The sequence below is a fragment of the Spermophilus citellus genome (genome assembly GCF_964194105.1).
Source record: "Spermophilus citellus genome assembly, chromosome: 9".
In the NCBI taxonomy this organism is placed as follows: Eukaryota; Metazoa; Chordata; class Mammalia; order Rodentia; family Sciuridae; genus Spermophilus; species Spermophilus citellus.
The window spans coordinates 119,627,397-119,654,771 of record NC_138191.1 but is presented as its reverse complement, the minus strand read 5'-3'; the positions used below and the strand labels follow the sequence as shown (position 1 = coordinate 119,654,771).

The window sequence follows — 27,375 nt, the reverse complement described above, 5'->3', positions numbered from 1 at the left end:
GCTCTTTCTGGGGCTCCTCTCGCTCCCCGCCCCTCTCTAGCGATCTCAGATGAGGCACTTTTCTGAGTTATATTCAGTTTCCTCTTCTCCTTTGAGAGGGCTGGGCGGGCCCATCCTGCTCCGAAGAGAAGGCTTCTTTCGCAAGCTCTCTACTTTTTTTCTTGACCAGGGTAGTAGCCGAGTTCTAATCAACAATGCCCGGCGTTCAGCCCAATTCCGCCCCAGGTGTTGCCAGAGGGCAGCTCCATGGAAAAAACATCACAACTTCACGAAAGTATCGCGAGAAGCGCAGTTGCGCCCGCGGCCCAGAAGAGGCGGAGCGAGGGCGGGAACGCTGAGTGAAGGGGGAGGAGCCAGAGCGCTTCCGAGGTCCCGGTCCCGAGACTGTCTCTCCCTAGGCAGCGCCCCCGCGTGACTGCGCTTTACATAATCGCGGCCTCACGCGTCACAGTGGCGTACTCCAGTTCAGATCGAATCAGAGTGGTGTAAAGCTTCGCGTTAAACCCTCTCCTGCTTGATCGACGTCGAAGTGAACCAGTGAACGGGCGTTCAGCGCCGTGGTGCCCGCCCCGGTTCGCCCAGGCCCGCCCGCGCCGGCCCGCGCCAACCCGCCCTCCTGCCGCAGCTAGCAGCCTGCCGCCACCGCCAGGTTGTGCCTCAGACTGTCAGATAAAGCGGCGGGCCGGGCCCGCGGGGCGGTGAGCACGGCCCGGGCCGGACATGGCGGCGCTCTACGCCTGCACCAAGTGCCACCAGCGCTTCCCCTTCGAGGCGCTGTCTCAGGGGCAGCAGCTGTGCAAGGTGCGCGGGCTGGGGCGGCGGCCGGGAACTGGGGACGCAGCAGGCGCGGCCCGGAACTCCCGGTTGTGCGGGACGCCCGGCGGGGTCCCTCAGGCTGGGTGTGGCAGGCCCGCCTAGCTGAGGAGACGCTCCCTCCCCTCTGGGGGCCGGCGGGGCACGTGGGGGAGTCCCAGGCCCAGTCCAGGCCCCCGGCGGCTGGCGTGTCCGGGTGCTTAGCAACCGCGGGGGATTGTTTTCCGAACCCGCGAGGTCGGGGGAGGGGGACGGCGGATCCCCTACTTGCCCCTGACCAGCCACTCCGGGGATTCCTTTGGGCTGCCTTCCCCGCCAACGCGGTCCGCCCTGGGTGCCTACTCAGGGACCCCCTGCTCCGTCTGGGTTAAACTTGAGAGTTGAGTGTTGCCAGGGAGGAGTGTCTAGAACTCGGACACCTCACGGGCACTCTTCATCCGGTCTGAATCGAAGGTGGCAAGGCTCTATTTAAAAAAAAAGTCCCCAATGAAGCGCACGAATCAGGATGACTTTTAAACATCTAGTTGGTGGCCTTCGGTCCTCGCTTTAACCAGTTTTTACTCCTAAAGTCACAGTGTCTCTAACTTTGCTTCATTCACTGTGCCTATGTCAATGAATAGAAGTGCTGCAGAGCAACAATAAAAGTTACCAAGCCCACTGAAGAGTGATGTTGAGATATCCTTAGATAATCCAGAGTTTGTGACTCTGATTGGAGTAAGTCACAGTTGTATGTCAAGATTGCCTCAGATGGCCATGTTTACCAGATCTGAGAGAAGGCAAGCGCTTGAGTGCCCTTTTTAGCCTAAAAATTACATATGATTTAAGGAAGTTTTAAATATATAAATAAAAATGATTTTAATCTAGCACCTTCATTTCACAAGTAAACCTGCTCAAAATCACACAGTAGCACAAGAATCAGAACTAGAATCTAGGATTTCAGATTCTCACTCTGGGTCTTATTCATATGTTTGTTTTGCAATTTATGACCAGTACCATACAAATTCTTACTCCCACATCAACAGCACAACAGTGATGCAAATATTACAGAGGAGGAAAATAAGGCCCAGAAAGTTAAGTGACTCACTCAAGCATAGTGGCTGTGCTAGGAATAGTACCCAGGTCTTCTTCCTACTGAAGGCTGTTTCCATTTGTGAGTGCCTTTTAAAATTATATCCTCATTTCATTTCAGGAATGTCGGATTGCACACCCAGTTGTGAAGTGCACCTACTGCAGGACTGAGTACCAGCAGGAGAGGTAGAGTTTTGGTTGACCATGAAAGATGTTATTAGGCTCTTCCCTCTTAAAAAACTGTGTTTGTATTTCATGTGCAGATCTGTAATTAATTTCATTGTAATATACAGATCAGTAGTGAATTACATTATTTACAGATTCAACAGTTTCCTGATACATTGAAGGGTGTATAATACATACATTATATCCTAAATTTTATCCTTTGATTGCTTTTTTAATTTTTTTCTGTACTAGGAATTGAACCCTTGAACATGCTAGGCAGTGCTGTACCACTAAGCTACATCCCCACCCCTCTTTAATTCAATTTAATTTTTTAAAATACATATTTATTTTTTAGTTGTAGTTGAACACAATATCTTTATTGTATTTATTTATTTTATGTGGTGCTAAAGATAGAACCCAGGGCCTCACAGGTGTGCTAGGCAAGCGCTATATGGCTGAGCCACAACCCCAGCCCCCCAATTTAATTTTTATTCTCAGATGGGAGTCTCACTAAGTTGCATAGGCTGTCCTCAATATACAGTCCTCCTGCTTCCACCTTCCAAATAGCTGGGATTATAGGTATGTACCATCCTGCCTGGCCATTCCTTTAATTTTTAATTTTTATTTACTTATTTATTTTTTCGTGGTGTTGAGGATCAAACCTAGAACCACATACATGCTAGGCAAGCACTCTACCACTGAGCTACATCCCTGATTGCTTACATTTTTAAAGTTACTTAGTTTTCAGGTCCTTGATCATTTTATATAGGGGTTATGATCTTCTAGCCCTAAAGAAACCAACCCCATAGCAGTAAAACATGAGCCTCAAGTTCCAGTATGTATATGTACAGAGGATGAAAAATTTATAAGGTCAAAGAAGATACTTTTAGAAATATGACAATCCTGATAAAAGGTTTGTTAGCCCTAGCCACATTTGAAACTCATTTTACACTTTCCTGACGTGAATCAATCTCTGCCTGCGCTCTCCTTTTGGTACTAGGATTGAGCCCTAACCCTAAACCCCTCAGCCCTTTTAATTTTTTTGAGACAGATTTTGCTCTCTTGCTAAATTACTGAGGACCTCGCTAAATTGTTGAGGCTGGCCTTGAACTTGAATTTGTGATCCTCCTACCCTTTCCTCCTGAGTTGCTACGATTACTGGCTTGTATCACCACACCTGGCAAAATACTCAAATCTTAAGTACTTCATTCAACGAATTTTACAAATAGTAACCCCTAAACCTACAGAATGTTACCCCCATTCCTTTCAGTCCTGTCATGCCTCCTCCTAGTCAATCCTCAACACTCCTTGTTTTCCGTAGGCAACCACTATTCTGTTGATTTTCATTTCTGAGATCAATTAACTTTTCCTATTGAACTTCTTATTAATGGATCATACGGATCATACTTAGAGCTGTGTTTTATCTTTCTCATTTAGGCCAATAATTCATCGTGAATTAATTTTTGTGTAATGGTGAGATATGAGCTTTGATCCTTAATTTACACCACACACAGAAATTAATCGAAGATCATGAAAAGACATTTTTCTTTTTTTTAAAATATTTTTTATTAGTTATTGATAGACCTTTATTTATTTACTTATATGTGGTACTGAGAATAGAGAGCCAGTGCCTCACACATGCTAAGCAAGCTCTCTACCACTGAGCCACAACCCTAGCCTAAGGTCATTTTTCTTTGTGTGTGAGTGTGTGTGTGTGTGTGTGTGTGGTTTTTTTTTTTTTTTTTTTTTTTTTTTTTTGGTACAAGGGATTGAACCCAAGGATCCTTAACCACTGAACCACATCCCCAGCCCTTTTTTACATTTTATCTGGAGACAGGGTCTCATTGAGTTGCTTAGTGCCTCTCTAAGTTGCTGAGGCTGACTTTGAACTTGTAATCTTCCTGCCTCAGCCTCCTGAGCTGCTGGGATTGTAGGGGTATATGCCACCACACCCATGCATTGTGCTGCTTCACTAATGCTAAGCAAATACTCTACCACTGAACTACATCCTCAACACCTGCACTTCAGTTCTTTACTGTTTTTCTTTCTTTTTTTCTTTTTGGGTGGTACTGGCGATTGAGCCTTGTGCATTTGAGGAGAGTACTTTACCACTGAGTTACATCCCCAACCTTTTTTATTTTTATTTTGAGACAAGGTCTAAGTTTTCTAAGCTGGCCTCAGCCTCTTAATTAACTGGGATTACATGTGTGTACCACAACACTCAGCTTGAACTGCCTTCTTTAAGTAGCAGAAAATTGCCCTGCCCTGGAAAGTATTTTGTTTGAGTATCTTATTTATTTATTTATTTTTATTTTTGTCAATGCTTATCTCAGAGAAATCAGATTATTATTTTTTTTTAGTACTGGGGATTAACTCAATTTTGAAACAGAATCTTGCTAAGTTGCTTAGGACTTTGCTAAGTTGCTGAGGCTGGCCTTGGATTTTCTTTTTCTTTTTTTTTAATATTTATTTTTTAGTTGGACACAATATCTTTATTTATTTATTTTTATGTGGTGCTGAGGATTGAACCCAGGGCCTCACATGTGCTAAGTGAGTGCTATACCACTGAGCCACAACCCCAGCCCCTGGCCTTAAATTTTCAATCTTCCTGCCTCAGCCTCCCAAGTCACTGATATTATAGGTGTGTGCTAGTGTGCCTGATGAGAAATCAGAAATTTTGATGAAATATTTGGTTTTAAAGTCTATTTCCCCACCTCTGGGATTTTCATATGCTTTTACTTACAGAGGACCTTAGTCTGTCTAAGGTCATGATTGAATAGCAAACACCCAGTCACTAAGCTATATTCCTAGCACTCTGAGTTTATTTTCTAAATCCAAATACTTTATTCCTTATCTTAAATTTGTCAGTTATTCATCTGAATTAAAGAGAATTAATTTATTTTCTGCTAGTCCATTTTACTCTAACATAATTTTTTTTATATATATTGGGGATTAAACTCAGGGGTGCTTAATAACCACTGAGCTACATACCCAATTTTTTTTATTTTGAGACAAAGTCTTGCTGAGTTGTTGAGGGTCTTGCTAAGTGCTGAGGCTTGCTTCAAACTTGCTATCCTCCTGCCTCAGCCTCCTGAATTGCTAGGATTACAGGCATGTGCCATTGCACCCCGATCTAACATATTTTGAAATCTTTTCCATATCTGATAGTTTTATTTATATGGTAGTTAAAGATGTCATAATCAGAAATAACTCACTGTTCATATTAAGTGAAGACTTATTTTATTTGAGATGACAAAATTAATAACCACATAATAATTCAAAGAGCTATTGGCCAGATAGATACTCGAAAGTCAGTTAATTAAGTGTCCAGACCATATTTTACCTTGCCCTTGGGCAATGAGCAAATTCCTTAGACTTAAGGAGGAATTCATTTACAGATGATCTAAGAAAAACTTGTCTTCTTTTTTCTTTAATAGCAAAACCAATACAATTTGCAAGAAATGTGCTCAGAATGTGCAGTTGTATGGAACGGTAAGTAAGATTTCTCTGTTCCTAACAGTGAGTACCTGGTTCTTTTGGAAATTTTTCTTCTGTAGACTATTAATGTCATTATAACATTTTTATTAGAACTAGTTATATTAATATATCTAGTATGTCATTTTTTAATCTATTTAATATTTACTGAAATGGACTTCTGTGTTTATAGTTACTCTGTCAGGATTGATTATAATTTTCCTTGAGTGGCATTAGTGATCAGTATGAAAAGATGAGGTGAAAGATGAATCCTGTGTCTTGACTTCTTTGTTAATAGTTGACTATTTTGAAGAATTATCTTTTTTTTTTCTTCTTAATGTTAGTGTTCAGAATACTATTTCTAAGCTAGGTATAGTGGCTCATGCCTATAATTCTAGAAACTCAGGAGTCTTAAGGCAGGAGGTTGGCAAATTCCAGGCCAGCTTGAGAAACTTAGTGAGACTCTGTCTCAAAATAAAAAATTAAAAAGGGCTAGGGGTGTTGCTAAGTGATAAAGTGCCCCTGGGTTCAATCTGCAGTAACCTCCCCACCCCTACAAAAAAAAGAACATTATCTGTGCAGGCATTTTCCTGATATGTTTATACACTGATGATGGTAAAGTGGCCTTTTCAGAAATTTGGAAGCACTTGCTGGTTTCTCCAAAGAGCTGGTTCTGTTGCATTTCTCATAGAAATCTCATCATGCATACTAATGGGTTTTTGTCATTTGTTCATTTATTTAAGAAATAGTCTTGTGAAGAAAAATGTTTGTTTTAAGAATAAGTTTTGGGGACTGGGGTTGTGGCTCAGTGGTAGAGCGCTTGCCTAGAATGTGTGAGGCTCTGGGTTTGATTCTCAGCATAACATATACATAAATGAATAAAATAAAGCCATCAACATCTTTAAAAAAAAAAAAAAAAGAGCACCATGAGTTCAAAGTCAGCCTCAGCAAAATCCAGGCGCTAAGCAACTCGGTGAGACTCTGTCTCTAATTAAATACAAAATAGGCTGAGGATGTGGCTCAGTTGTTGAGTGCCCCTGAGTTCAATTCCCAGTACCTCCCCCGCAAATGAGCTTCATTTGATCAACTTAAAAGCAAATTTATAAAGTTGGGAATATATTTTTACTTACTCTGTAGGAATTATTGCTTTACAAAAATGTACTGGTATTTTATCACATGTTTATTTGATGCATTTTTCCCCCTCTTTAAGCCCAAACCTTGTCAGTATTGCAACATAATTGCAGCATTTATTGGCAATAAATGCCAGCGTTGCACAAATTCAGAGAAGAAGTATGGACCACCATATTCTTGTGAGCAGTGCAAGCAGCAGTGTGCGTTTGACAGGAAAGATGATAGAAAGAAGGTAAATATGTATTTTTCTTGATTTTTTTTTTCTTTCAGAGAAATTAAAGTGGGCCAATTAAAAAGACATATAACAGTGCTCTATATGTGTAATGTGAAATGAATTGCATTCTGCCATCATGTATAACATATTAGAATAAATAAATAATAAAAAAAAACTTTATAAAAGACATATAACAGAGTTCCTTTCTTGGTTCTCCTCTTGGCCTTGAAGAAGGTAATTAGACTGTTTAATTTATCAAATGTAAGCCATTATATTCCAACATTTTACAAGAATCCAAATTACAGGGATCAATATCCCTGTAATTGGAAATATTGTATTCTAGGTAGTAATTGGCAGAAGTCTATAGTAAATTCTGTAAGAGGAGGTTGTGACTTAAAATAGTGCTATTACTAGTATTAATATCTGATATCTGGTTCTTTACATTTTTTTTTTTTTTTTTTTTTTAGTATTGGGGATTAGACTCAAGGGTACTTGACCACTGAGCCACATCCCCGTCCCTGTTTTGTATTTTATTTAGAGACAGGGTCTCACTGAGTTGCTTAGTGCCTTGCTGTTGCTGAGGCTGGCTTTGAACTCACAATCCTCCTGCCTCGGCCTCCTGAGCTGCTGGGATTACAGGCATGGATCACTGAGCCCAGCTCTTTAAATGTTTTTATATGTTGAAGTTAAAAATCACAAGAAGCGGGGGCTGAGTTTGTGGCTCAGCAGTGGAGTGCTCGTCTTGCATGTGTGAGGCCCTGGGTTCAATTCTGAGCACCACATACAAATAAATAAATAAAATGGAGGTGTTGTGTCTAACTACAACTAAAAAAAAAATAAGATATTAAAAAAAAAAATCACAAGAAGCCGGATACAGTGGCACATGTGTGTAATTCCAGCAGCTCAGGACGCTGAAGCAGGAGGATCAAAGAGTTCAAAGCCAGCCTCAGCAGTGTCATGATGCTAAGCAACTCAGTGAAAACCTGTCTCAATAAAAAATACAAAATAGGGCTGGGAATGTGGCTCAGTGATTGAGTGCCCCTGAGTTCAAACCATGATAACCCCTTCTCCCCCACCAAAAAAATCACAAGAACATAGTTATTTAGTGTCCTGTTTAAAAATTTCCCATGGTTTCTGGTTATGCTTGAACTAAAACTCAAACTCCTTCCTTACTTGCAAGTCCTGTACCCAGCAGTCAGTCTCATCTTCTGTCATGCTTCCAGTCTCTTCCCTTCTTCCATTCCTACTGGCTGCCTTTCAGTCCTTCAGACATGTTAGTCTCATTTCCTCAACACTGCCACCTTTAAGCTGGCTGTTCTTTTGCCCGATGTGCCCTCTCCACAGTGTTTCAACCCAGATGCTACCTCCTCACAGAGACCTTCTTTTACTACACTCCCACAATTACTACTCCTTATATCCAATTACTTTCTGTTATTGTCTTCATAGCATGTAACATTGTGAAAATTGATCTTGCTTATAAATAAGTATTTTTCCATTCTTGCTAAAAATTAGCTTTTTTCCCATCTTATTGTTTCTACTATATATTTCCAAAGGCCTGGCATATGGTATGTAATAAAATAATATTTGTTGACTAGAAGAATATAGTATAGAAATTCTTTTTCAGTGGCCAAAGGTAATTTTCAGAGATGCTTAAGCTTTCAAGAGCTGACTATTGCTAACCAAACATGTTCATTTATTATGAAAGGATATAACTTTCAGTGACCAGAGTACTCCTGCCAACTAGGGTACCTTTCTCTGAATCAAGATACTAGAGAAGCTGAATTAGTAATCAAGAGGTAGCTTATAACTGTATGCTGCCCAGGTCTAGGCAATAATGCAAGCTTTGCAGTCCCCCACATCTGAGTCCCTTCTTACTCCTGGAGCTAGCTAAATGAACCTGGGAAATTTATTCTAATTATGCATCAGTTTCTTTATTTTTCTCAACAGGAATAAAAGTAAATACTTCACTAGGGGCATGAAGATATTTAATGAGATAGTTATATAAAACAATTTTGAGCTGACACGTAATATAACTCAATAAATGGTACCTGTATTAATATTAATTAGTATAGCTAATTTAAAAAATCTGTTTATACTAGAGTTCCTTAAGTTTCTACTTGTTACAATCCTAAGCGTTTGGGATATTTTTAGACATACTCAAAAACTTTTGAGACATCTACTGGGCATCATGGCATGGCCTAAGATGGAGACTAAGACTGGAAAATCACAAGCTTAAGAACAGCCTGGGAAACATGGTGAGATCCTACCTCAAAAAAAAAAAAAATAGAGAAGGCTAAACTCAGGGATTAAGAGAGGGTGCTTTGTGGCTGGGGATGTAATCTATTGATAGAGTACTTGCCTAGCATGCACAAGGCTCTGGGTTTGATCCTCAGCAACACATACACATTCAACCATAGAATGGATCATTCAGACTCAGAATGCATTTTGTATTTATTTAGAGACAGGGTCTCACAATTAGTTATATGAAATTGGACAGCTTAATCTATTCGTGTTCCAGTTTTCTTATCTGTAAATGCAGATGATCAGACCTCAGTGGTGTTAGAAAGGATGAATTATTATGTCTAAGTTCCTTAATGGAATCTGATACAGATTTAAGTGCTCAATCAGTGTTTTATATATGTATATTTAGGTGTTGGGAATTGACCCCAGAACCTAGTATATGCTAAGTCAGTGCTCACTGAACTACATCCGCAGCCCTTTTCATTTTTTTTATTTTGAGACAAAGTCTGGCTAAGTTTCCTAGGCTGTCTTCAAACTTGTAATCTTTCTACCTCAACCTCCCAAGTAGCTGGGATTACAGACATGCACCACCACACCTGACAATAATTTGTTTTTGATATTTTAATTCTCAAGATTATCTTTATGTTTAAAGTTTATTTACTTATTTATTTTGGGGATGCCAGGGCTTGAACTCAGGAGCACTTGGCCACCGAGCCACATCCCCAGCCCTATTTTGTTTAGAGACAGGATCTCACTGAGTTGCTTAGTGCCTTGCTGTTGCTGAGGCTGGCTTTGAACTCTCAATCCTCCTGTCTCAACCTCTTGAGGTGCTGGGATTACAGGCATGCATCACCATTCCTGGCTTTAAGTTTATTTTTATTTTTATTTATTTTATTTAATTTTTTTTAAAGAGAGAGTGAGAGAGAGAATTTTAATATTTCTTTTTTTAGTATTTGGCGGACACAACATCTTTGTTTGTATGTGGTGCTGAGGATCGAACCCGGGCCACACGCATGCCAGGCAAGCGCGCTTGAGCCACATCCCCAGCCCCTAAGTTTATTTTAGAGGAAAAGATTTATTTTAGAGGAAAGATTTATCCTTGGTTCTCTGTGCAGTTTCTTGTTCAATACTTATTTTCTTTCAGTGGAATTGCATTTTTTTTTTTTAATCCTTTGTTGAGGGGGTAGGGTCATGGCTCAGTGGTAGAGTGTTTGCCTTGTATGTGTGAGGCACTAGGTTTGATCCTCAGTACTACATAAAAATAAATAAAGATATTGTGTCCATCTACAACTAAAATTAAAATTTTAAAAATAATCCTTTGTTAAATTCTTAAATAAGACCTTATTCTCACAGACTTTATATTCTTTTTTTAAAGTTTATTTATTTATTTTAGATATAGGCGGACACAATACCTTTATTTTATTTTTATGCAGTGCTGAGGATCAAACCCAGTGCTTCAAGCATGCTAGGCAAGCACTCCACTGCCGAGCCAGACTTTATATTCTTGTGTATCAGAGAGAGATGTATGAAGACAAAGAAGGACATAAATAAACACAAATTTTAGAGTACCTGGTAGAAAGTCAGTGAGGTTTCCACCTAAATTGGGCAATCAGGAGATGACATTTGAGTTGAAACTAAAATGATGAGAAGACAGTAGGCACTCTCGAGGGCAAAGGTTTCTGGAAGAGACACCAACTGTGCAAAGACCTTAAAGTAAAAATGAACTTGGCACTTGGGGAGAACAGAAGGCAGGGTGAATAAGGGGAAGAGAAAGAAAATGAAGTTGTTATAGACTAGGTAGAGGTTGCATTTAAATCACATTAGCCATTGTAAAGTTTGGATTTTATAATAGATGAGAAAATCTTGGATTTTAAGGAAAGAGTATGCAATCACATTTACATTTATGAAGCCCTCATCGGCTGCTATGAAGAAATAGTTCACAAGGCCCCAGGAATGAGAAGTAGGGTGGTCCTTTGAATGGCTCTTGAAGTAGTGACAGATGAGAATGGTGTAATGGAAGTAGTGGAGTTAGAAGGAAGAGGATAGTTTCAGACTGATGAATTGCTGATGAGTTAGAGAACAATGATGTAACAAACCCTTGTTCGAGATGGTGCATATGATCTAATTTTAGCAATTGTAAATGCAGGCTATAAAATTCTATAAAATATCAGCAACCTGAGTAATTACACCCAGCTCTACACAAAGGGTTTTGCATTCCAAATGCTCCACAAAGGCACCCCAGCTTTAGAGGGTGGTGGAAGTCATTCTGCTTTCCTAGTTTGTGTCTGGCTCTCTGGTGCACAGCTGCTTCTGTTTAAAGGAATCAACATTATCTAGTTTAGACTGCAATGGAAGGCTGCCACCAGGGACTGGTGTCTGGAAGCTACACATCCATTCGTCTTTCTCTGGGGAAATTATTTCCATCTCAGAGAAGGTATCCAGTATGCCATTTTGTGAGCCATTATATAATGTATTAAAACTGAAGTATGGGAGAGTTTGGGTACATGATAGTCTAAGGTTATAAAATTTCATTTAGGGAGAATAAGTTTAAGAGATGTATTGTACAATATGGTGAGTATAGTTAATAATGAGTTGTATTCTTTTTTTTTTCTTTTTTTTGTTATTTATTTTTTAATTCTCGGCGGACATAACATCTTTGTTTGTATGTGGTGCTGAGGATCGAACCCGGGCCGCATGCATGCCAGGCGAGCGCGCTACCGCTTGAGCCACATCCCCAGCCCCATGAGTTGTATTCTTGAAGATTGCTAAGAGAGATTTTTTAGTTTTTGTTTGTGTTTGTCTTTGGTACTGGAGATTGAAACCAGGGGTGCTTTACCACTGAGATACAACCCTAGCCCTTTTTATTTTCTGAGACAGGGTCTCCTTAAGTTGCTAAGGGCCATGCTAAGTATCTGAGACTGGATTTGAATTTTCTTTTTCTTTTTTTTTTTTTTAAAGAGAGAGTGAAAGAGGAGAGAGAGAGAGAGAGAGAGAGAGAGAATTTTTTAATATTTATTATTTTTTAGTTCTCGGCGGACACAACATCTTTGTTGGTATGTGGTGCTGAGGATCGAACCCGGGCCGCACGCATGCCAGGCGAGCGCACTACCGCTTGAGCCACATCCCCAGCCCGGATTTGAATTTTCAATCCTCTTGCCTCAGTCTTCCAACTCATTAGGATTATAGGCATGCACTACCATGTCCTGCTAGATGTGTTCTCTCTCTCTCTCACACACACACACACACACACACACACACACACACACACACAAATACAAATGTAAGGTAGCTGGGAGCAGTGGTGCATATCTGTAATCCCAGCTGGTTGGGAGGTTGAGACAGGAGGATCTAGAGTTCAAAGCCAGCCTCAGTAAAAGCGAGGCGCTAAGTAATTCAATGAGACCCTGTCTCTAAATAAAATACAAAATTGGGCTGGGGTGTGGCTCAGTTCAATCCCTGGTATCCCCACACACACCAAAAAAAAAAAAAAAGGTAAGGTAAGGCTTGTTAATTAGTTTGATGTAGCCATTTCACAATTTCTATACATTTCAAGACTATATGTTGGGGCTAGGGATATAGCTCAATTGGTAGAGTGCTTGCCTTTTTAAAAAAGCACAAGGCCTTGCTTCGATCCCCAACATCACACACACACAAAAAATACATGTTATACATGAAAATACATACAATTTTTATTTGTCCATTTAAAAAGCGAAGTATAAACTTTGTTTCATCTTCTACCTTCTCCCTGCTGAGTTTCCCATAATGAGCACCATGGAAACATCTGTCTTTTGAAATTCTTGTGGGACCTTTGCTCTGGTCTGTGTTTGCTAAGATGAAGAAAAACAAAATAAGCAGGAATAAAATAGAGGCTGTTTTTACTAAACAACTTTTATGTTGGCACCATGCTAAGTGTTTTATGTACATTATGTTACTAAATCCTTGTAGCAGCCCTCTGTGACTTGCCCAAAGTTACACAGCTGACAAGTGGGAGAGCTGGAACTTAACCCAGGGGTTCTAATTCCTAGTGCCCGTATTCTCAGTCACTGCACTACATTTCCTGTTCTTTATCTTTGTCGCCTTGTCTTTCAGGTAGATGGGAAATTGCTATGCTGGCTGTGCACACTTTCATACAAACGTGTTCTCCAGAAGACCAAAGAGCAAAGGAAGCACCTGAGCAGCTCTTCTCGTGCAGGCCACCAGGAGAAGGAACAGTACAGCCGCCTGAGTGGTGGTAGCCATTATAACAGGTAACCCCAGGTGCATGAGATAGGACTAAAAGTGCTAGGTAGGTAAGATGTTGGGCAGTTAGGGAAGATACTGTCTTGTATAAGTTTTCCCATTTTCTCTTTGGTGACAAGCCTGTAGGAAGAATCCCATTTATCATATTTTATAATTCCTGTATCTTTCAAGAGCCAGGGAGATTGATTTCTTTCTTTCTTTTTTTTTTTTTAAACAAAAAACACGGGCTAGGGATGTGGCTCAAGCGGTAGCGCACTCGCCTGGCATGCGTGCGGCCCGGGTTCGATCCTCAACACCACATACAAACAATGTCCGCCAAAAACTAAAAAATAAATATTAAAAATTCTCTCTCTCTCTCTCTCTCTCTCTCTCTCTCTCTCTCTCTCTCTCTCTCTCTCTTAAAAAACAAAACAAAAACCACTAGGGATTGAACCCAGAGGTTCTCTACCACTGAGTTACATCTCCAGCCCTTTTAATATATTTATTGTTTAAGACAGGATCTTGCTGAGTTATCCAGGTTGGCCTTAAAACCTGCAGTCCTCTTGCTTCAGCCTCCTGAGTAGCTTACAGGTGTGTCCCACTGCATTTGGTGCACTTTAAGGTGTCAGAATTTTCTGACTTCGTATTGTGTCTTAAAGTTTTGTGGAACTTACTCCATGTGTAGTGTTCTTGTCATCCTTTGGATTTTTTTTTTTTCTTCTTTAAAAGACATTTCACTTCCTGAGGGACACAGCTTTTAAAATGTCTATTTGGCCAGGAGAGTGATAGATATTCTAGATTTGTTAGAGTGAAATCCAGTCAAAAAATGTTCTTCCATTGATGCCTTAACCTTCCTGTCAGAGTATCTGTAGTAGTGTTAAGATCTGTGGCTCTGGATTGAATCCTGGCTCTGCCAAGTTTTCTATGGGTATCTTGGGCAAGTTTTCTCATCTGTAAAATAAAAGAAATAATAATATTACCTCATGAGGTTGTTGTAAAGATAAATTATATAGTGCATGCACAGTGATTAGTTTTATAACTGTCACATAGGAAGTATTCAATATATTTTAGTTATTTTTTATTATTACCCTCATGACTTTGTTTATTCACCAGACATTAAGTACTCTAATGGACCAGGGGTTCTGCTGGGCATATAGAGGTGAACAAAAGAGTCATGCTGCTCTCCAAGAGTATGCAGTCTGGTAGAGAAGACAGACTTGTAATCAAATCATTGCAGCCTAATGTGAAGGGCACCACAGTGGGAACATATCAAGATACAAGTATGGGAGGCAGTAATAATTAACCATCTCAGGAAACAAGGCATGGCAAGCTTAGAGAAGAGCTGTTAGGTAACTGGATCTTGGGATGAGTTGGATCATCAGATAAGACTGGGCAGTGGCATCCTAGGCTAAAGGAATAGCATTTACAAAGAATTTGAAGTCCTTTTACTCTGTTGAAGCTTGTGATTGCAAGCTGCAGAATGGAAGGAAAAAGGATCATGCAGACCTAATAAAGGAGTGTGAAGTTGGGTTAGTAGGAAGCCACTGAAGGGATCTGTGCATGGGAGAGACTAAATCTGCATTAAAAACAACCTTGATTGGTGGAGAAGCATCAGAAGTAAAAAGGTCTGGGGGCTACTTAAGAAGCTTTTTTTGTAAGAGTTCAGATAAGAGAAGTTCAGATAAGAACCTTATCTGAGCCATGTTGGCACATGCCTACAATCCCAGTTACTCTAGAATAGGAAGCAGAATTGCAAGTTCAAGGACAGCCTGGGAATCTTAGGGAGACCTTGTTTCTTTTCTCTTCTTTTGTTTTTGTTTTTGGTACTAGGGATTGAACCAAGGAGTGCTTATTGAACTACATCCCCAGCCCCCCCCCCCTTTTTTTTTTTTGAGAGTCTTGTTCAGTTGCTTAGGGTCTCACTTGGCTCATTTGGTTGCTGAGGCTTGGCTTAAACTTGTGATCCTCCTGCCTCAGCTTCCTGAGGTGCTGAGACTACAGGTGTGCACCATTGGGCCAACTAGGAGACTGTTTCAAAATTAAAAAAGGATCAGGGTTGTAGCTTAGTGATAGAGTACTTGCCCAGCATATATGAGGCCTTTGGTTCAATCCCAGAAAGAAAGAAAAAAAAAAAAAAAAAGAAAGAAAAGGAAAGAAAGAAAAAGAAAATAAGGTCTTGCACAGAAAAGCTACTATCTTATATTGGTTCAATAGACAGACTTTCATTGTGGTATCTTATTAATCTTTGATTTCTAACATGTATTTCTCTATTTTTGCCATTAAAAGCCAGAAAACACTTTCTACATCTTCAATTCAAAATGAAATCCCAAAGAAAAAATCCAAGTTTGATTCAATCACAACAAATGGAGACAGGTGAGCCAGTTGGAGTATGTGTGCACACACAATTGAAATGCATACACAGTACCTAAAACTAGAATATGTTTTAGGTTGTACCTTGGAGCTAGTCTACAGCTGTCAGTGAACCATTGAGGGATTAGCTACTTGATAGCTGATATATTTAACAGTACTTATAAACAGCAGTACTGATATCAGTCAAATCTTATTTAAGCATAAGAATGTGTAACTTGTAACTGGATTTAATAGCAGTTGAATTCTGCAGTTCACTAACTAACTGTCCTACACTGGTAAACACTGAATGTTTTTCATTGTGGTCTGTGCCTGTAGCTTCCTCTAGGAAGGGTAGGAGTTGGTTTTCAGAGGTAGAGCAGAGACAGGTGGGGTTAACGCAGTGTTGTGTGAGAGGTATTCCATACTTTCATAGCATTCAGAAAGCCAGCCCAGTGCAGATACTGGATCAGAAGAGAATGAGATGCATTTAAATATTTTTGTTTTATTTCCAGCCTGTCTAAATGCATAATTTTATTCCTCACTTTCCTCTCTCCTTCTCAGCGATGCTTCCTCTTACGAGCTGCTTTGTCCTAATATCCAGAGTGCCCCGTCCGTGTTGGTGCAGTGGGCCACTTCCCAACAGAGTCTTGGGGCCAACCATTTTCCTGTTCCTCCAGGCCCGGGCATCTTGAAGTGAGATCACCTAACACAGTCCCTAAGTCCTTGGAATCATCTCTAGTCTGAAAATGTCTCCCATTCACAGTTCTCCCTCCCATTCAGTGGTGGATACGGGAACAGACCCTCAAATAGACTTACCAGGGCTGAATTTATTCATCAGAGTATAAAACATCTGTGAAATTTACTCTTTCCCACTGTCTTTTTCATTAAATTTATTTCAGACCCTACCAAGATAGTGTCTTTTTACAACTAATTTAATTTATGTTAAACTTCTTGAATTAAACCTTCTGGAAACATGTAACTAAATGTTCAGATTACATGAGGGAAGGAACCATGAAGACCATCTTTGTGATCAATTTTTCTATTCTCTGAGCAGTCAGCCTGGCCATTCTGAAAGCATGTGAGGCAGATAGTCTATCATCTCTGTCATTGTGCATGACCCTTCAAAAACTACTTAAAGGAATGAAGTTTTCTTTGTTTTTTAGGACACAGGGTCTCACTACATTGCCCAGGCCCAAATGATCCTCTCACCTCTCTATATAGAAGCAAGGCATTCAAGCCAAGACCTATACCTGTATTTATTTATTTTTCTTTTTCTAGGTTTTTTTCTTTTTCTTTTTAAAGACCTATACCTTTAGAGTTTTCATTTCTGTTTGTGCTCATTTATAACCCAGGTTGGATTGAATGACCTTGATAAAGCTCTTTCATGCCCTCTAATTTAACCAAGTAGTCTTTAAGTTTATCATTTAGTAGCTTATTCTGTTCTTGAAATATTGCACTGTTTTTGCTGTCCATTGCCATGGATACAAGAAACTAAAAACTCCATCTCTCTGTTCAGACTATTTTATTGCATCTCAGAGTTCAGTCACCAGCAGTGACTGTATTCCTCATGTAGGATGCTGATTCTTGAGGTCTTTTATCCATACAAGATACTGAAAGATCATTTTCTCCTTAGATGAACATACTGATTGTTTAAAGTATAATTTAATCTCAAAATTGGAAATCTGGAAAAATTTTTACACATACGTAAATTCTATTTGAATATACTATATTAGTAGTCTTAACATTTTATTCCCCTTATTTGTATTTAAAAAAAAATTTTTTTGTAGTTGTAGGTGGTCAGAATGCCTTTTTATTTTACTTATAATTTTTTATGTGGTGCTAAGGACTGAATCCAGTGCTAGGCAAGCACTCTGCCACTGAGCTATAGCCCTAGCCCCCTTATTTGTATTTTTAAGAAAACATTCATAACACAGGATAAATTACATTTTGCTATTCTGTTTAGTTTGTGGGTTTTTTCCTGCTTTTAATTTATTTTTAAAATAAATTCTTAGAGGCTGGGATTGTGGCTCAGTGGTAGAGCACTTGCCTTGCAAGTGTGAGGCACTGGGTTTGATTCTCAGCACTGCATATAAATAAATAAAAGTCCTTCAACAACTAAAAAATTTAAAAAAAAAGGCATTATGAGCTGGGTGCAGTGGTGCACTCCTGTAACTCAGTAGAATGAGGCAGGAGGATCTCAAGTTTGAGGCCAACTTTAACCCTGTTTCAAAAGATAAGAAGAGGTAGGGATATAACTCAGTGGTAGAATGCCTCTGGGTTCAATCCTTAGTACACAAACAAACAAACCTGAAGCATTCCAACAGTCCTTTGGGTTTTTTTTTGTTTTTTTTTTTTGTTTTTTTTTTAAGAGAGAGTGAGAGAGGAGAGAGAGAGAGAGAGAGAGAGAGAATTTTTAATATTTATTTTTAGTTCTCGGCAGACACAACATCTTTGTTGGTATGTGGTGCTGAGGATCGAACCCGGGCCGCACGCATGCGAGGCGAGCGCGCTACCGCTTGAGCCACATCCCCAGCCCCAGTCCTTTGTTTTTTTAAGACGTTTTTAAGTCACACAGACTAAAAAATTTTAAATGCATACCTATGTACCAAGTATTATCAGTCAAAATGTCTATTATTTACCTTCCTCTCACTTTTTAATTAATCACAAACCACTTTCCTGTCCCCACCTTTAAAATATTCATATACTTTTAAATTTATGCTCTTACTCTTTAATATTTACTCTTTATGCCTTCTGCAAGTTTGCTCCTTAACTTTTCAATGATTCTCCTCTCCTATTTATTTAGTACCAAGGCATATTTTTTTCTTCTCTTATTCTTTATCCATTAGCTTCCTATATTGTACAGACAGAACACATTATCTTAACTTTCTATAATAGTTTAATAATCATAAGGCTTGGTCTTTTCTGTTTTTCAAAAATTATAGCCTCACTATTTTTAATTTGTTAAAGTTGTAACAAAACTTTTTAATTTAAGGAAAATCTGAGCTAATGATTATCATTCATTCCTTCCTTGAGAAAATGTACCAGCTACTTTTTGATCATATTTATTTATTATTCCATAGGAAATTTTTAAAAAGCAGTTTTGGGGTAGTGAGTGTCATCGAGGCAGACCTTGTGGCTTATTGTGTCTTAAGATCCTTTTTTTCCTTGTAATTTCATTTTATTCTCCCTCCTGAAAGATAGGACTTCTGTGTGGCATTTGAGGACCAATGTGCAGGGTTATAGGGAGGCAGGTTTGGGTTCAACTTAAGGAAGATTATTATATTAACAGCTTTTGGGAGAGACAAGTTTCATGGAGAAGTAATGAGCTCCCTGTCATTGAAGGTATTTGAAAAAAGACTGGCTTTTCTGTCTTGCTAACATAATCCTCTTTTTTCATTTCTGTGGTTCTTATTGGACGAAGAGTTAGAGAGTCAGAGAGATAAGCCCCTAACATAGGATAGACAGAACTGGTTTTGTCACAATTTATTGGTAGGAGAAGAATTTTCTCTCAAGAAACAGAGGAGAGCATTAGGACCCTTGAGGACAATGATGATTTACTTATACTACTAGCTCATTACTCTGTTTCATTCATTTCTGTATTTGTATGTTTATATAGACTGTTGGTTGAGAAAAGACAGGTCCTTGGTAGTACTGAAATACATGTAAAGCTGCAGATATAAGGATACTTCACATATGAAACTGGTAGAGATTGTCATATGTCTTTTGCATTTACTTTTTGTTATCCAATAATTCTGTACAAGGATCAGTTTGTGAAATTAATCTGTTCATTCTTCCTCTGACATTCTTCTTATATGCTTCATGTAGACTAGAGTGGGGGACAATGTTCTCATCAATGAAATGTGTCTTCCAATTCTAACCATAGAAATGTTTGATTTGGTAACTGTGGGGAAGTATGTGCTGTGGTCAGGCTTGCTATTTGGAGTTTCTTCCCAAGTAGAGAAGATGGGATGTGATTTAAGATATAAGAAGGAGCTAGGTACAGTAGTGAATGCCTGTAATCCTGGCTATTCAGTAGACTGAAACGGAGGATCTCAGAGTTCAAGGCTAGCCTGGGCAACTTAGTGACATCCTGTCTCAAAATAAAATTTTAAAAAAGAGATGAAGATGTAGCTCAGTGGGAGAGCACTTGCTTACATGCATGAGGCCTTCCCTATGTTCGAACCCCAGCACTGAAAACAAAACAAAACAAAAAACAGGAAGAACCAACCACAAAGAGAACTACAAATTCTTACTCTATTGTCATAGCAAGTTGATTTGTTTTACTTTATTTTTTTAAGTTATTTATTTATTTGGTACTATGGTTTGAACCAAGGGATGCTTTATCATGGAGCCACATCCCCAACCCTTTGTATTTTTTATTTTGAGACAAGAACTTTCTAAGTTGCTTAGGGACTCATTAAGTTGCTGAGACTTGTATTAAATTTGTAATTCTGCCTCAGTCTCCCCAGTTTTGGGATTATAGCCATGTAGTACCATGTCCAACCCCTTCCTAGTAGTTTTTCACAAAAAGAACTGGTATGAAATGCAGCATCTTCTCAGAAGCCACATCTCCTCATAATGTATACACTTATAATCTATCATCTATCCAGAATTCTAGGGACGTTTTCTAATCACAGATATTATAGCTCTTTCCGAGGTACATCTTGGGGACCTTTAGTGAACCTGAAGGAGTATCTGAGGCTCTTAGAATATAGCATTTACTTTAATCCTGAATTTGAGAGAAAATGCTACAGGATACCACTGTGTTATGGTTTGAGTTGGTGTCATTCTTATGATCACCTAACCTGTGTAGTTCCAGTTCAGCAAATGCTCTTGAGTTTGGTGTGTATGAAGCAATGTCCTCAATACTAGGAATTCAAATAGTTACTCCTGCCCTTGAGGAGTTCATAGTCAAGTGGCCTAGGATGCATCCTGAGGTAGAGAAAAGTATATGTCCATCCAAGTTATGATTTTTTCACCCTCCATTTTTCTATTCAGCTTTTCCCCAGACCTGGCTCTGGATTCACCAGGCACTGACCACTTTGTCATCATTGCTCAGCTGAAAGAAGAGGTAGCTACTCTGAAGAAGATGTTGCATCAAAAGGATCAAATGATCTTAGAGAAAGAAAAAAAGGTATGGTTAGTTAACACTTTTCAGACCAGAATGATGCAAGGGTAAGGTGTATGGGACATGATGATAACTATTTGAAATTTATTGAGTAATTACTATTGATGCTTTTAGAGAGATCCCATGGCAAGGTGGGATGTCCTAGGGAGAGGCTAACCATTTGTGGTTACTCATGGGATGACATTACCTAGGTTAATTACCTTAGCCCAGTGGGTTCAAAAAGCTGATTTTTCTTAGCATTAAGAAGGGAGTTCCATGGCTGGGGTTGTGGCTCAGTGGTAGAGTAGCATGTGTGAGGCCCTGGGTTCGATTCTCAGAACCACATAAAAATAAAGGTATTGTGCCCAACTACAACTAAAACAAAATATTTTAAAAATATATTTTAAAGAAAAAAGGGAGTTCTACTTTTTAGGCAGGACATTTGTTAACCAAGATAAAGGAGATGATGTATAAAACCACAGTGTCTACTTCTTAATTCACAGTAGGACATACAATAGCATACTACTATTCTCAGCATGAACTACCTTGGACGATTGTAGTCAGAAGATGCTGAATAAGCATGGAGTTGGAATAAGAAATAGTGTTTATGTAATTGGAATGTTTAATGCTGTCAGGCTAAAAGAATCTGTTATCTCCATTTCTGTTATGGGGATGGCTGTATCCATGGTCCAGTAATACTCAGAGTATGAGGCCAAGGCTCCCCACTCCCTGGACAGTGTTTAGGTGAGCCCCTCTCCATGACTCTTGCATCACTTGCTTTGTGTCATTGCTGCAGCTCCTTTACTAAGTGACCCACTATAAATGCATAAATACCTTATTAATATTTTAAGTGTTAACATTCTATCTGCACATTAGAATATTTTCTATATTCTTATATTTCTAGTATATTTACATTAATATCTTTAGAATGAGACCAGTTTTATTTTGGTCTAAGAGTCATCTGCTTCTTCCCCCTACCCCCATTGATACTGGAGATTGAACCCAGGGGTACTTTACACTGAGCTACATTTTGAGCCCTTATATTTTTTATTTTGAGACAGGGTCTTGCTAAGTTGCTGAGGCTGATCTTGAACTTGCAATTCTTTTGCCTCAGCCTCCTGAGTCACTGGGATTACATGCGTGCACCATCTCCCTCTCTCTTAGATGGAGGGGAGCTTTTGACGTTCTAATTTGTTGTTTATTATTATTTTATTTCTGGGTTCTTAGTATCTCATTTTGTAGGGTTGGGGCAGGAGTACTAAGGAATCAAACCAGGGCCTCATGCATAATAGGCAAGAGCTCTACCACTGAACTACATACCCAGCCCTTTTTATATTATTTTGAGACATGGTCTCCATAAGTTGCCCAGGCTGGCCTTTTTTTTTTTTTTTTAATTTTTTTTCCCCCACCCTTTTGGAAGGGCGTTGTTTTTTTTTTTTTTTTTTTTATTATATTTATTTCTTAGTTTTTTTTTTTTGGTGGACACAACATCTTTGTTTGTACGTGGTGCTGAGGATCGAACCCGGGGCGCATGCATGCCAGGCAAGTGCGCTACCGCTTGAGCCACATCCCCAGCCCCCCAGGCTGGCCTTGAACTTGCATTTCTCCTGCCTCGGCCTCCTGAGTTGCTGGGATTATAGGCATGTGCCTTTGTACCTGGCTAAGAGTATCTGATTTTTGCCTTCATAACAAAAACTTTTATTGCTGACTTTGTGCCTAGTTTTACTCTAAATGCCTTTATGTATTAACTACCCATATAACAAGTTTTTGAGGCAAAAATTATTATCATAATTTCATATATATATATTAGTTGTAGATGGACACAATACCTTTATTTTGTTCATTTATTTTTTTTGTTATTGATTGTTCGAAACATTACAGAGCTCTTGTTCATTTATTTTTATGTAGTGCTGAGGATTGAACCCAGTGCCTCACGTGTGCAAAGCAAGTGCTCTACCACTGAGCCACAACCTCAGCTCCTATTATCATAATTTTATAGGTGAAGAATATCTCTGCTGTTTTTCTTTTAGGGCTCCAGTTACCTCCCTTATGTCTGTTCCTCCCTCCATGGCTATATGTTGTCTTATACCACATTCAGAATGCTGTGATTCATTCTAAGTGACTCACAGACATTTACAATGTTAAATTATCTTTTGCTTTTCCTTTTTTTTTTTTTTTTTTGGAGATGAAGTCTGTCTTTGTTGCCCAGACTGGCCTTGAATTCCTGGGCTTAAGTAATTCTCCTGCCTCCCAAGTACTGAAACTATGGGCATGCACCACTGCATGCATTATTTTCATCTGATTTCTATCTCATTTTATAGATGAGGAGACAGACCTAAAGAGGGTAAATAGTGTGTCATCACACAGCTAGTAAATGGCAGAACAAGGTTATGAATTTATTACCCATTCTGACTCTCTTGTACTTTCTACTGTGTTGGGCTATATCCTGCCAGTAAAGAAGGCACCATCCTGCCAGGTGGATTCATGGGGGGACACCCATATTCTTTCAACTTTACAATGTGACTGACAGATGAAAGTAGACCCAAGTATATTCTCATCATGGACCAGATCAGAATGGCACATAACAGAACATTTGCAAAACAGACAAAATAAACACTTGTTTTTACTGCTTTGCAGAATTGGAGTTTTGAAAAGAGCAAAAACAAATAGACTGTTTCATATAGATTTCAGGATTAAGGACACATTCCCTGGCTTGCGACAAGCTGTTCTGCATCATGCCTGCCTTTTTATTGGTCGGGGATTAAGCCCAGGGGCATTTAACCTCTGAGTCACATCCCCAGCCCTTTTTATTTTTTATTTGGCAGAGGGTCTTTCTGAGTTGCTGAGGCTGGCCTTAACTTGCAGTCTTCCTGCCTTAGCCTCCAAGTCCCTGGGATTATGGGCAAGCACCACCATGCCTGGCCTGCCTGCCTTTCTTTAGCCTCCTCTCCTGCCACTCTCCAAGTTATCATTCATTCAAATAATCTCTCAATTATCTCACATCTCTCTGCCTATGTCCACACCATTGCCTTTGCTTAGATATCATTCTTAATTTATGTGCCTATTGCTTCTGTGCCTCTTAAACTCAAAATAATCTTTCTGACTTACATGTCCCTTCTTTGTGCTCCTTGAATAACATTTCAAAATAAAAAGGGCTGGGGATGTAGCTCAGTGATATAGCACTGTCTAGCATGCATGAAGCCCTGGGTTCATTCCCCAGCAAAGGGGGGCAAAACATGAAATCTTAAAAACCTGCTAGTGGTTAATTAACAGAAATACTAATTCAAAACAAGGCACGGTGACACATACCTATAGTCGCAGCATTCAGGAGACTGAGGCAGGAAGATCCTTTCATCTCACTTAAGGGACATCCTGAGGAACAGTGAGAAATCTGTCTCTTAAAAAAGAAAGAAAAGAAATGTTAGTTCAGGATTTTTTATAATTTTCAGGGAAGCTTTAGAAAAAAGTAGGATACTCCCTGGCTTTGGCATAGGTATGGATCTGCAGGACAGCCCTGGATTTTTTAATTTGTTGGACCACTTAGCTGTCTGATACCAAAACAGTTCTCATTACATAGAAATTTATTATGGTCACTCTGCCTTTTTTCCTTCAGATTACCGAGTTGAAGGCTGATTTTCAGTACCAGGAATCTCAGATGAGGGCAAAAATGAACCAAATGGAGAAAACGCACAAAGAAGTCACAGAACAATTGCAGGTGACTGCTTATTATGTGGTAACTAGAATACTTGGCTGAGTGTATTTTAATTCATTTTCTCTTAGGTTTTTTTTTTTTCTTAAGTATTGACATATTACATTAGTCTCCCTTTTGGATATCTTTTTGTTTTACTCTTGGATATGTTCTGATCTTTTCCTCTCAGAAAATTTGCAAATGGTTCCTTGATTTTGGAATGTGCCAGATGTGATTCCAGGTGTCTGAATTACGGATTCTGTTTAACTTGCTCATTAAGGCACTGCATAGTTTGTATTACATGGAGCATCCTTTTGTAATAGTGGATGCCAAGAGATTAGCAAATACTTTTTTCCTTAAACCAAATCTCAAGCCCTAGAGTTTTCTATTATTTGTTTTTACCTGTAGAATGGTTCATCTCTTCCTGACCCTCTACATTATCTGCCTTCACATCTGCTTGGAAAACTTATCCCATTATTAATTATTATTGTCTATTAAACTTACTCTGCATGGAAAACATATTCTTTCCTGGGCAAACATCCTCTCACACTGATTTATTTGTTTATTTAATTTATAGGCCAAAAATCGAGAACTCCTAAAACAGGCAGCTGCCTTGTCCAAGAGCAAGAAGTCCGAAAAGTCAGGAGCTATTACCTCTCCATGACAGACTGCAGGAGGCTCTTCAGCAACAGCAGATGGGGTCATCCTGGGTTAGGGTTGGAGACCTGGCTGTTCTCTGGGAATTGCAAACTTTCTTAAGAATCTCTATTTTATTACAGTTATCCTTCTTTGTGTGATTGCAGTGAGCTGAATGGAAACATCTAGTTTGTGCTGTGTTATGACTGCATGCTTGAGTGTTTGGGATTTCAGGTTCAATCTCCTTCTCTTTCTCTCACACTACTCCTTCTATGCTTTTCTTCCTCTTCTACCATTTCTTCCTCTTTTCTTCTCTCCCTTCCCTTTTCTTCCTTCTATCCCTTTCTTCCCTTTCCTCTTTCTCTATGTATTTTGGTTCTACTCTTTGTTCTTTTGTGGTGGTCACTGCTCAGTGTTATGTGCAGAATGATTTTTTATGTCCATCCTTGCATCCTGCCATACCCATGAGCAAATAGTTTGGCATTAATTGTATATCACTGCCACCCTCTAACTTTAAAAACTGCCACCTTAAGACTTGGTACAATGAGAGAGGCTTTCTCTCTCCAATAAATCTTTTGCTTCAGGGTATAATCTTGGGTTTTTTTCCAGGTATATTATGTATGAACTTTGTACTATGTATAGCCAGAGTTTTATTTATTTTTTAAAAAAAGAAACTTTTTCTTGATAAAAGAATAATGGTAGCCTAGCTAGTTGTTCTTGTAAAAGCGATGCCTCTTGGGGGGAAAAAAAAAGTCCTATTCTCTAGCTTTTAGAAAATGCATCAGATCTTTTCTTTCTTGTTAACTTTAGAATCTTAAAAACTGATTACTAAGGTGAAATAATTTCAATGTATACGTATGGAGTTAAGTGCCTTTTAGAGGATTTCTTGGAAGATCATTTAAGGAGATACTTAAGGGAGGTTGCAAAGATTTTGAACAGTCTGTCTTTTTAAGTAAGGGCAGAAAGAAAGGTTGTCCAGGTTGTACTGGACATTTCCCTCCCCCACTTCCTTTATTCTTAGGTAATTGATTTTAAATTCTCATACTGCCACTTCTTTTTTTTTTTTTTTAAATACCCTTTACCTATATAAGTTGTTATACTGGGCTATTATTGTCAGAAAACATTTTTTTTTTTTTAAACAGGAGCAGATTCAAAATGGTTCAACTATAGGGACACTCTGGGATCAGTATAAACTGCTCAAGTATGGACTATTAGTCCAAATGGGAGAAATAATATCATTGTACTTTCTTCCTATTTCTCTTCACCCACCCCAGCCTGTATACTCCCTGCTTTTAATGGAAAGGTATTGAATACATGTGCTTCTCAGAAGCAGTTTGGCGTCAGCCAGAGATATGTGTGGACTGTCTTCCCTTCTTATCACAATAGGCACATGGATTCACTTTTCCAGGAAAGGGATAGACATGTATTTCTAGCTGTACTCTCAGGTACTCTATGTGGTCTTTTTAAAGAAGTTGGGGATGTGTATAGTATGTGCTGTGAAGTAACAAAATCAACTACCCTGGAATTATTAATGCGGGGGGGGGGGTACTAGAGTTAAAGGTAATGGTGAGGGCAGATGACATTTGTAGTCTCAGTCTACCAAAATTGTAGCAGTAAATTTAGCTTGTTAAAAGCAGATGTTCTATAATCTGTGATAGCATTCTCACAAGTGGAGCCATGCACATAATTGGACAGAGATGTGGAAAGGGTGGCTTCCTTCTGCTAAGAGATACAGTGGACCATGTGGCTTAGATATCGCCCTGGTAGGGGATGTAATTTTCCCTTCTAAGCAAGGGGAACAGCAGTGCTAAATAGTTTTGTAACTTTTTGAATGAGAAGCTTTTAGGTAAACTGTCAGATAATATTTTTTAGATGCATTTGCATTGGCTATGGGGAAAAGATTGAGAAAAATGACAGTCATTTTTTTTTTAAATTTTAAAGACTGAGAAACTCTGTTATCTGAAGTATGATAATATAAAAACATTTAGTTTTATACTAAATCTTTTTTTAAGGTCTTGGCATTTAATATAAAGCAAACCCACACATTTTCTAACTTTCCATAAGTTCTTAAAAGGGAAAGAAGAATCCTTAGTCTTGAAATTTTAATTTTTAAAAATCATGACACTGTTTTGCCATGAAATTGAGTAGCTAACTTTTGGTAACACCTTTTGTTTCTTTGTATGTTTGTAATAATGGACATTTTAAAACAGGAATGTTTTGGTTTGTACAGACTTTGACAAATGTGTGTTAATAAAAATTCATATTGACTCA

At 39.0% G+C, this 27,375-nt stretch overlaps 1 protein-coding gene across 4 annotated transcripts; it reads left to right on the top strand.

Moving 5' to 3' along the window:
* Positions 1-315: 315 nt before the first annotated feature.
* FAM76A (family with sequence similarity 76 member A) lies at positions 316-27,375 on the top strand. 4 transcript variants are annotated; one of them, XM_081308678.1, is made up of 10 exons: positions 328-801; positions 2,003-2,067; positions 5,484-5,538; positions 6,731-6,883; positions 13,196-13,353; positions 15,611-15,697; positions 16,235-16,366; positions 20,672-20,807; positions 24,394-24,495; positions 25,046-27,375. In XM_081308678.1, exons 1-10 carry the CDS (start codon positions 721-723, stop codon positions 25,130-25,132), a joined length of 1,056 nt encoding a protein of 351 aa, XP_081164804.1. In that variant the 5' UTR covers positions 328-720; the 3' UTR covers positions 25,133-27,375. The 4 variants fall into 4 exon arrangements, with proteins under 4 accessions (XP_081164806.1, XP_081164804.1, XP_081164807.1 ...); XM_081308680.1 differs by lacking the exon at positions 6,731-6,883 and having other exon boundaries at positions 316-801; XM_081308679.1 differs by lacking the exon at positions 16,235-16,366 and having other exon boundaries at positions 337-801.

Coding starts and splice junctions, on each gene's coding strand:
- FAM76A (XM_081308678.1), top strand. CDS start 721: ATGGCGGCGCTCTACGCCTGCACCAAGTGCCACCAGCGCTTCCCCTTC. Junction 802..2,002: donor AGGGGCAGCAGCTGTGCAAG/GTGCGCGGGCTG, acceptor ATTTCATTTCAG/GAATGTCGGATTGCACACCC. Junction 20,808..24,393: donor TCTTAGAGAAAGAAAAAAAG/GTATGGTTAGTT, acceptor TTTTTCCTTCAG/ATTACCGAGTTGAAGGCTGA.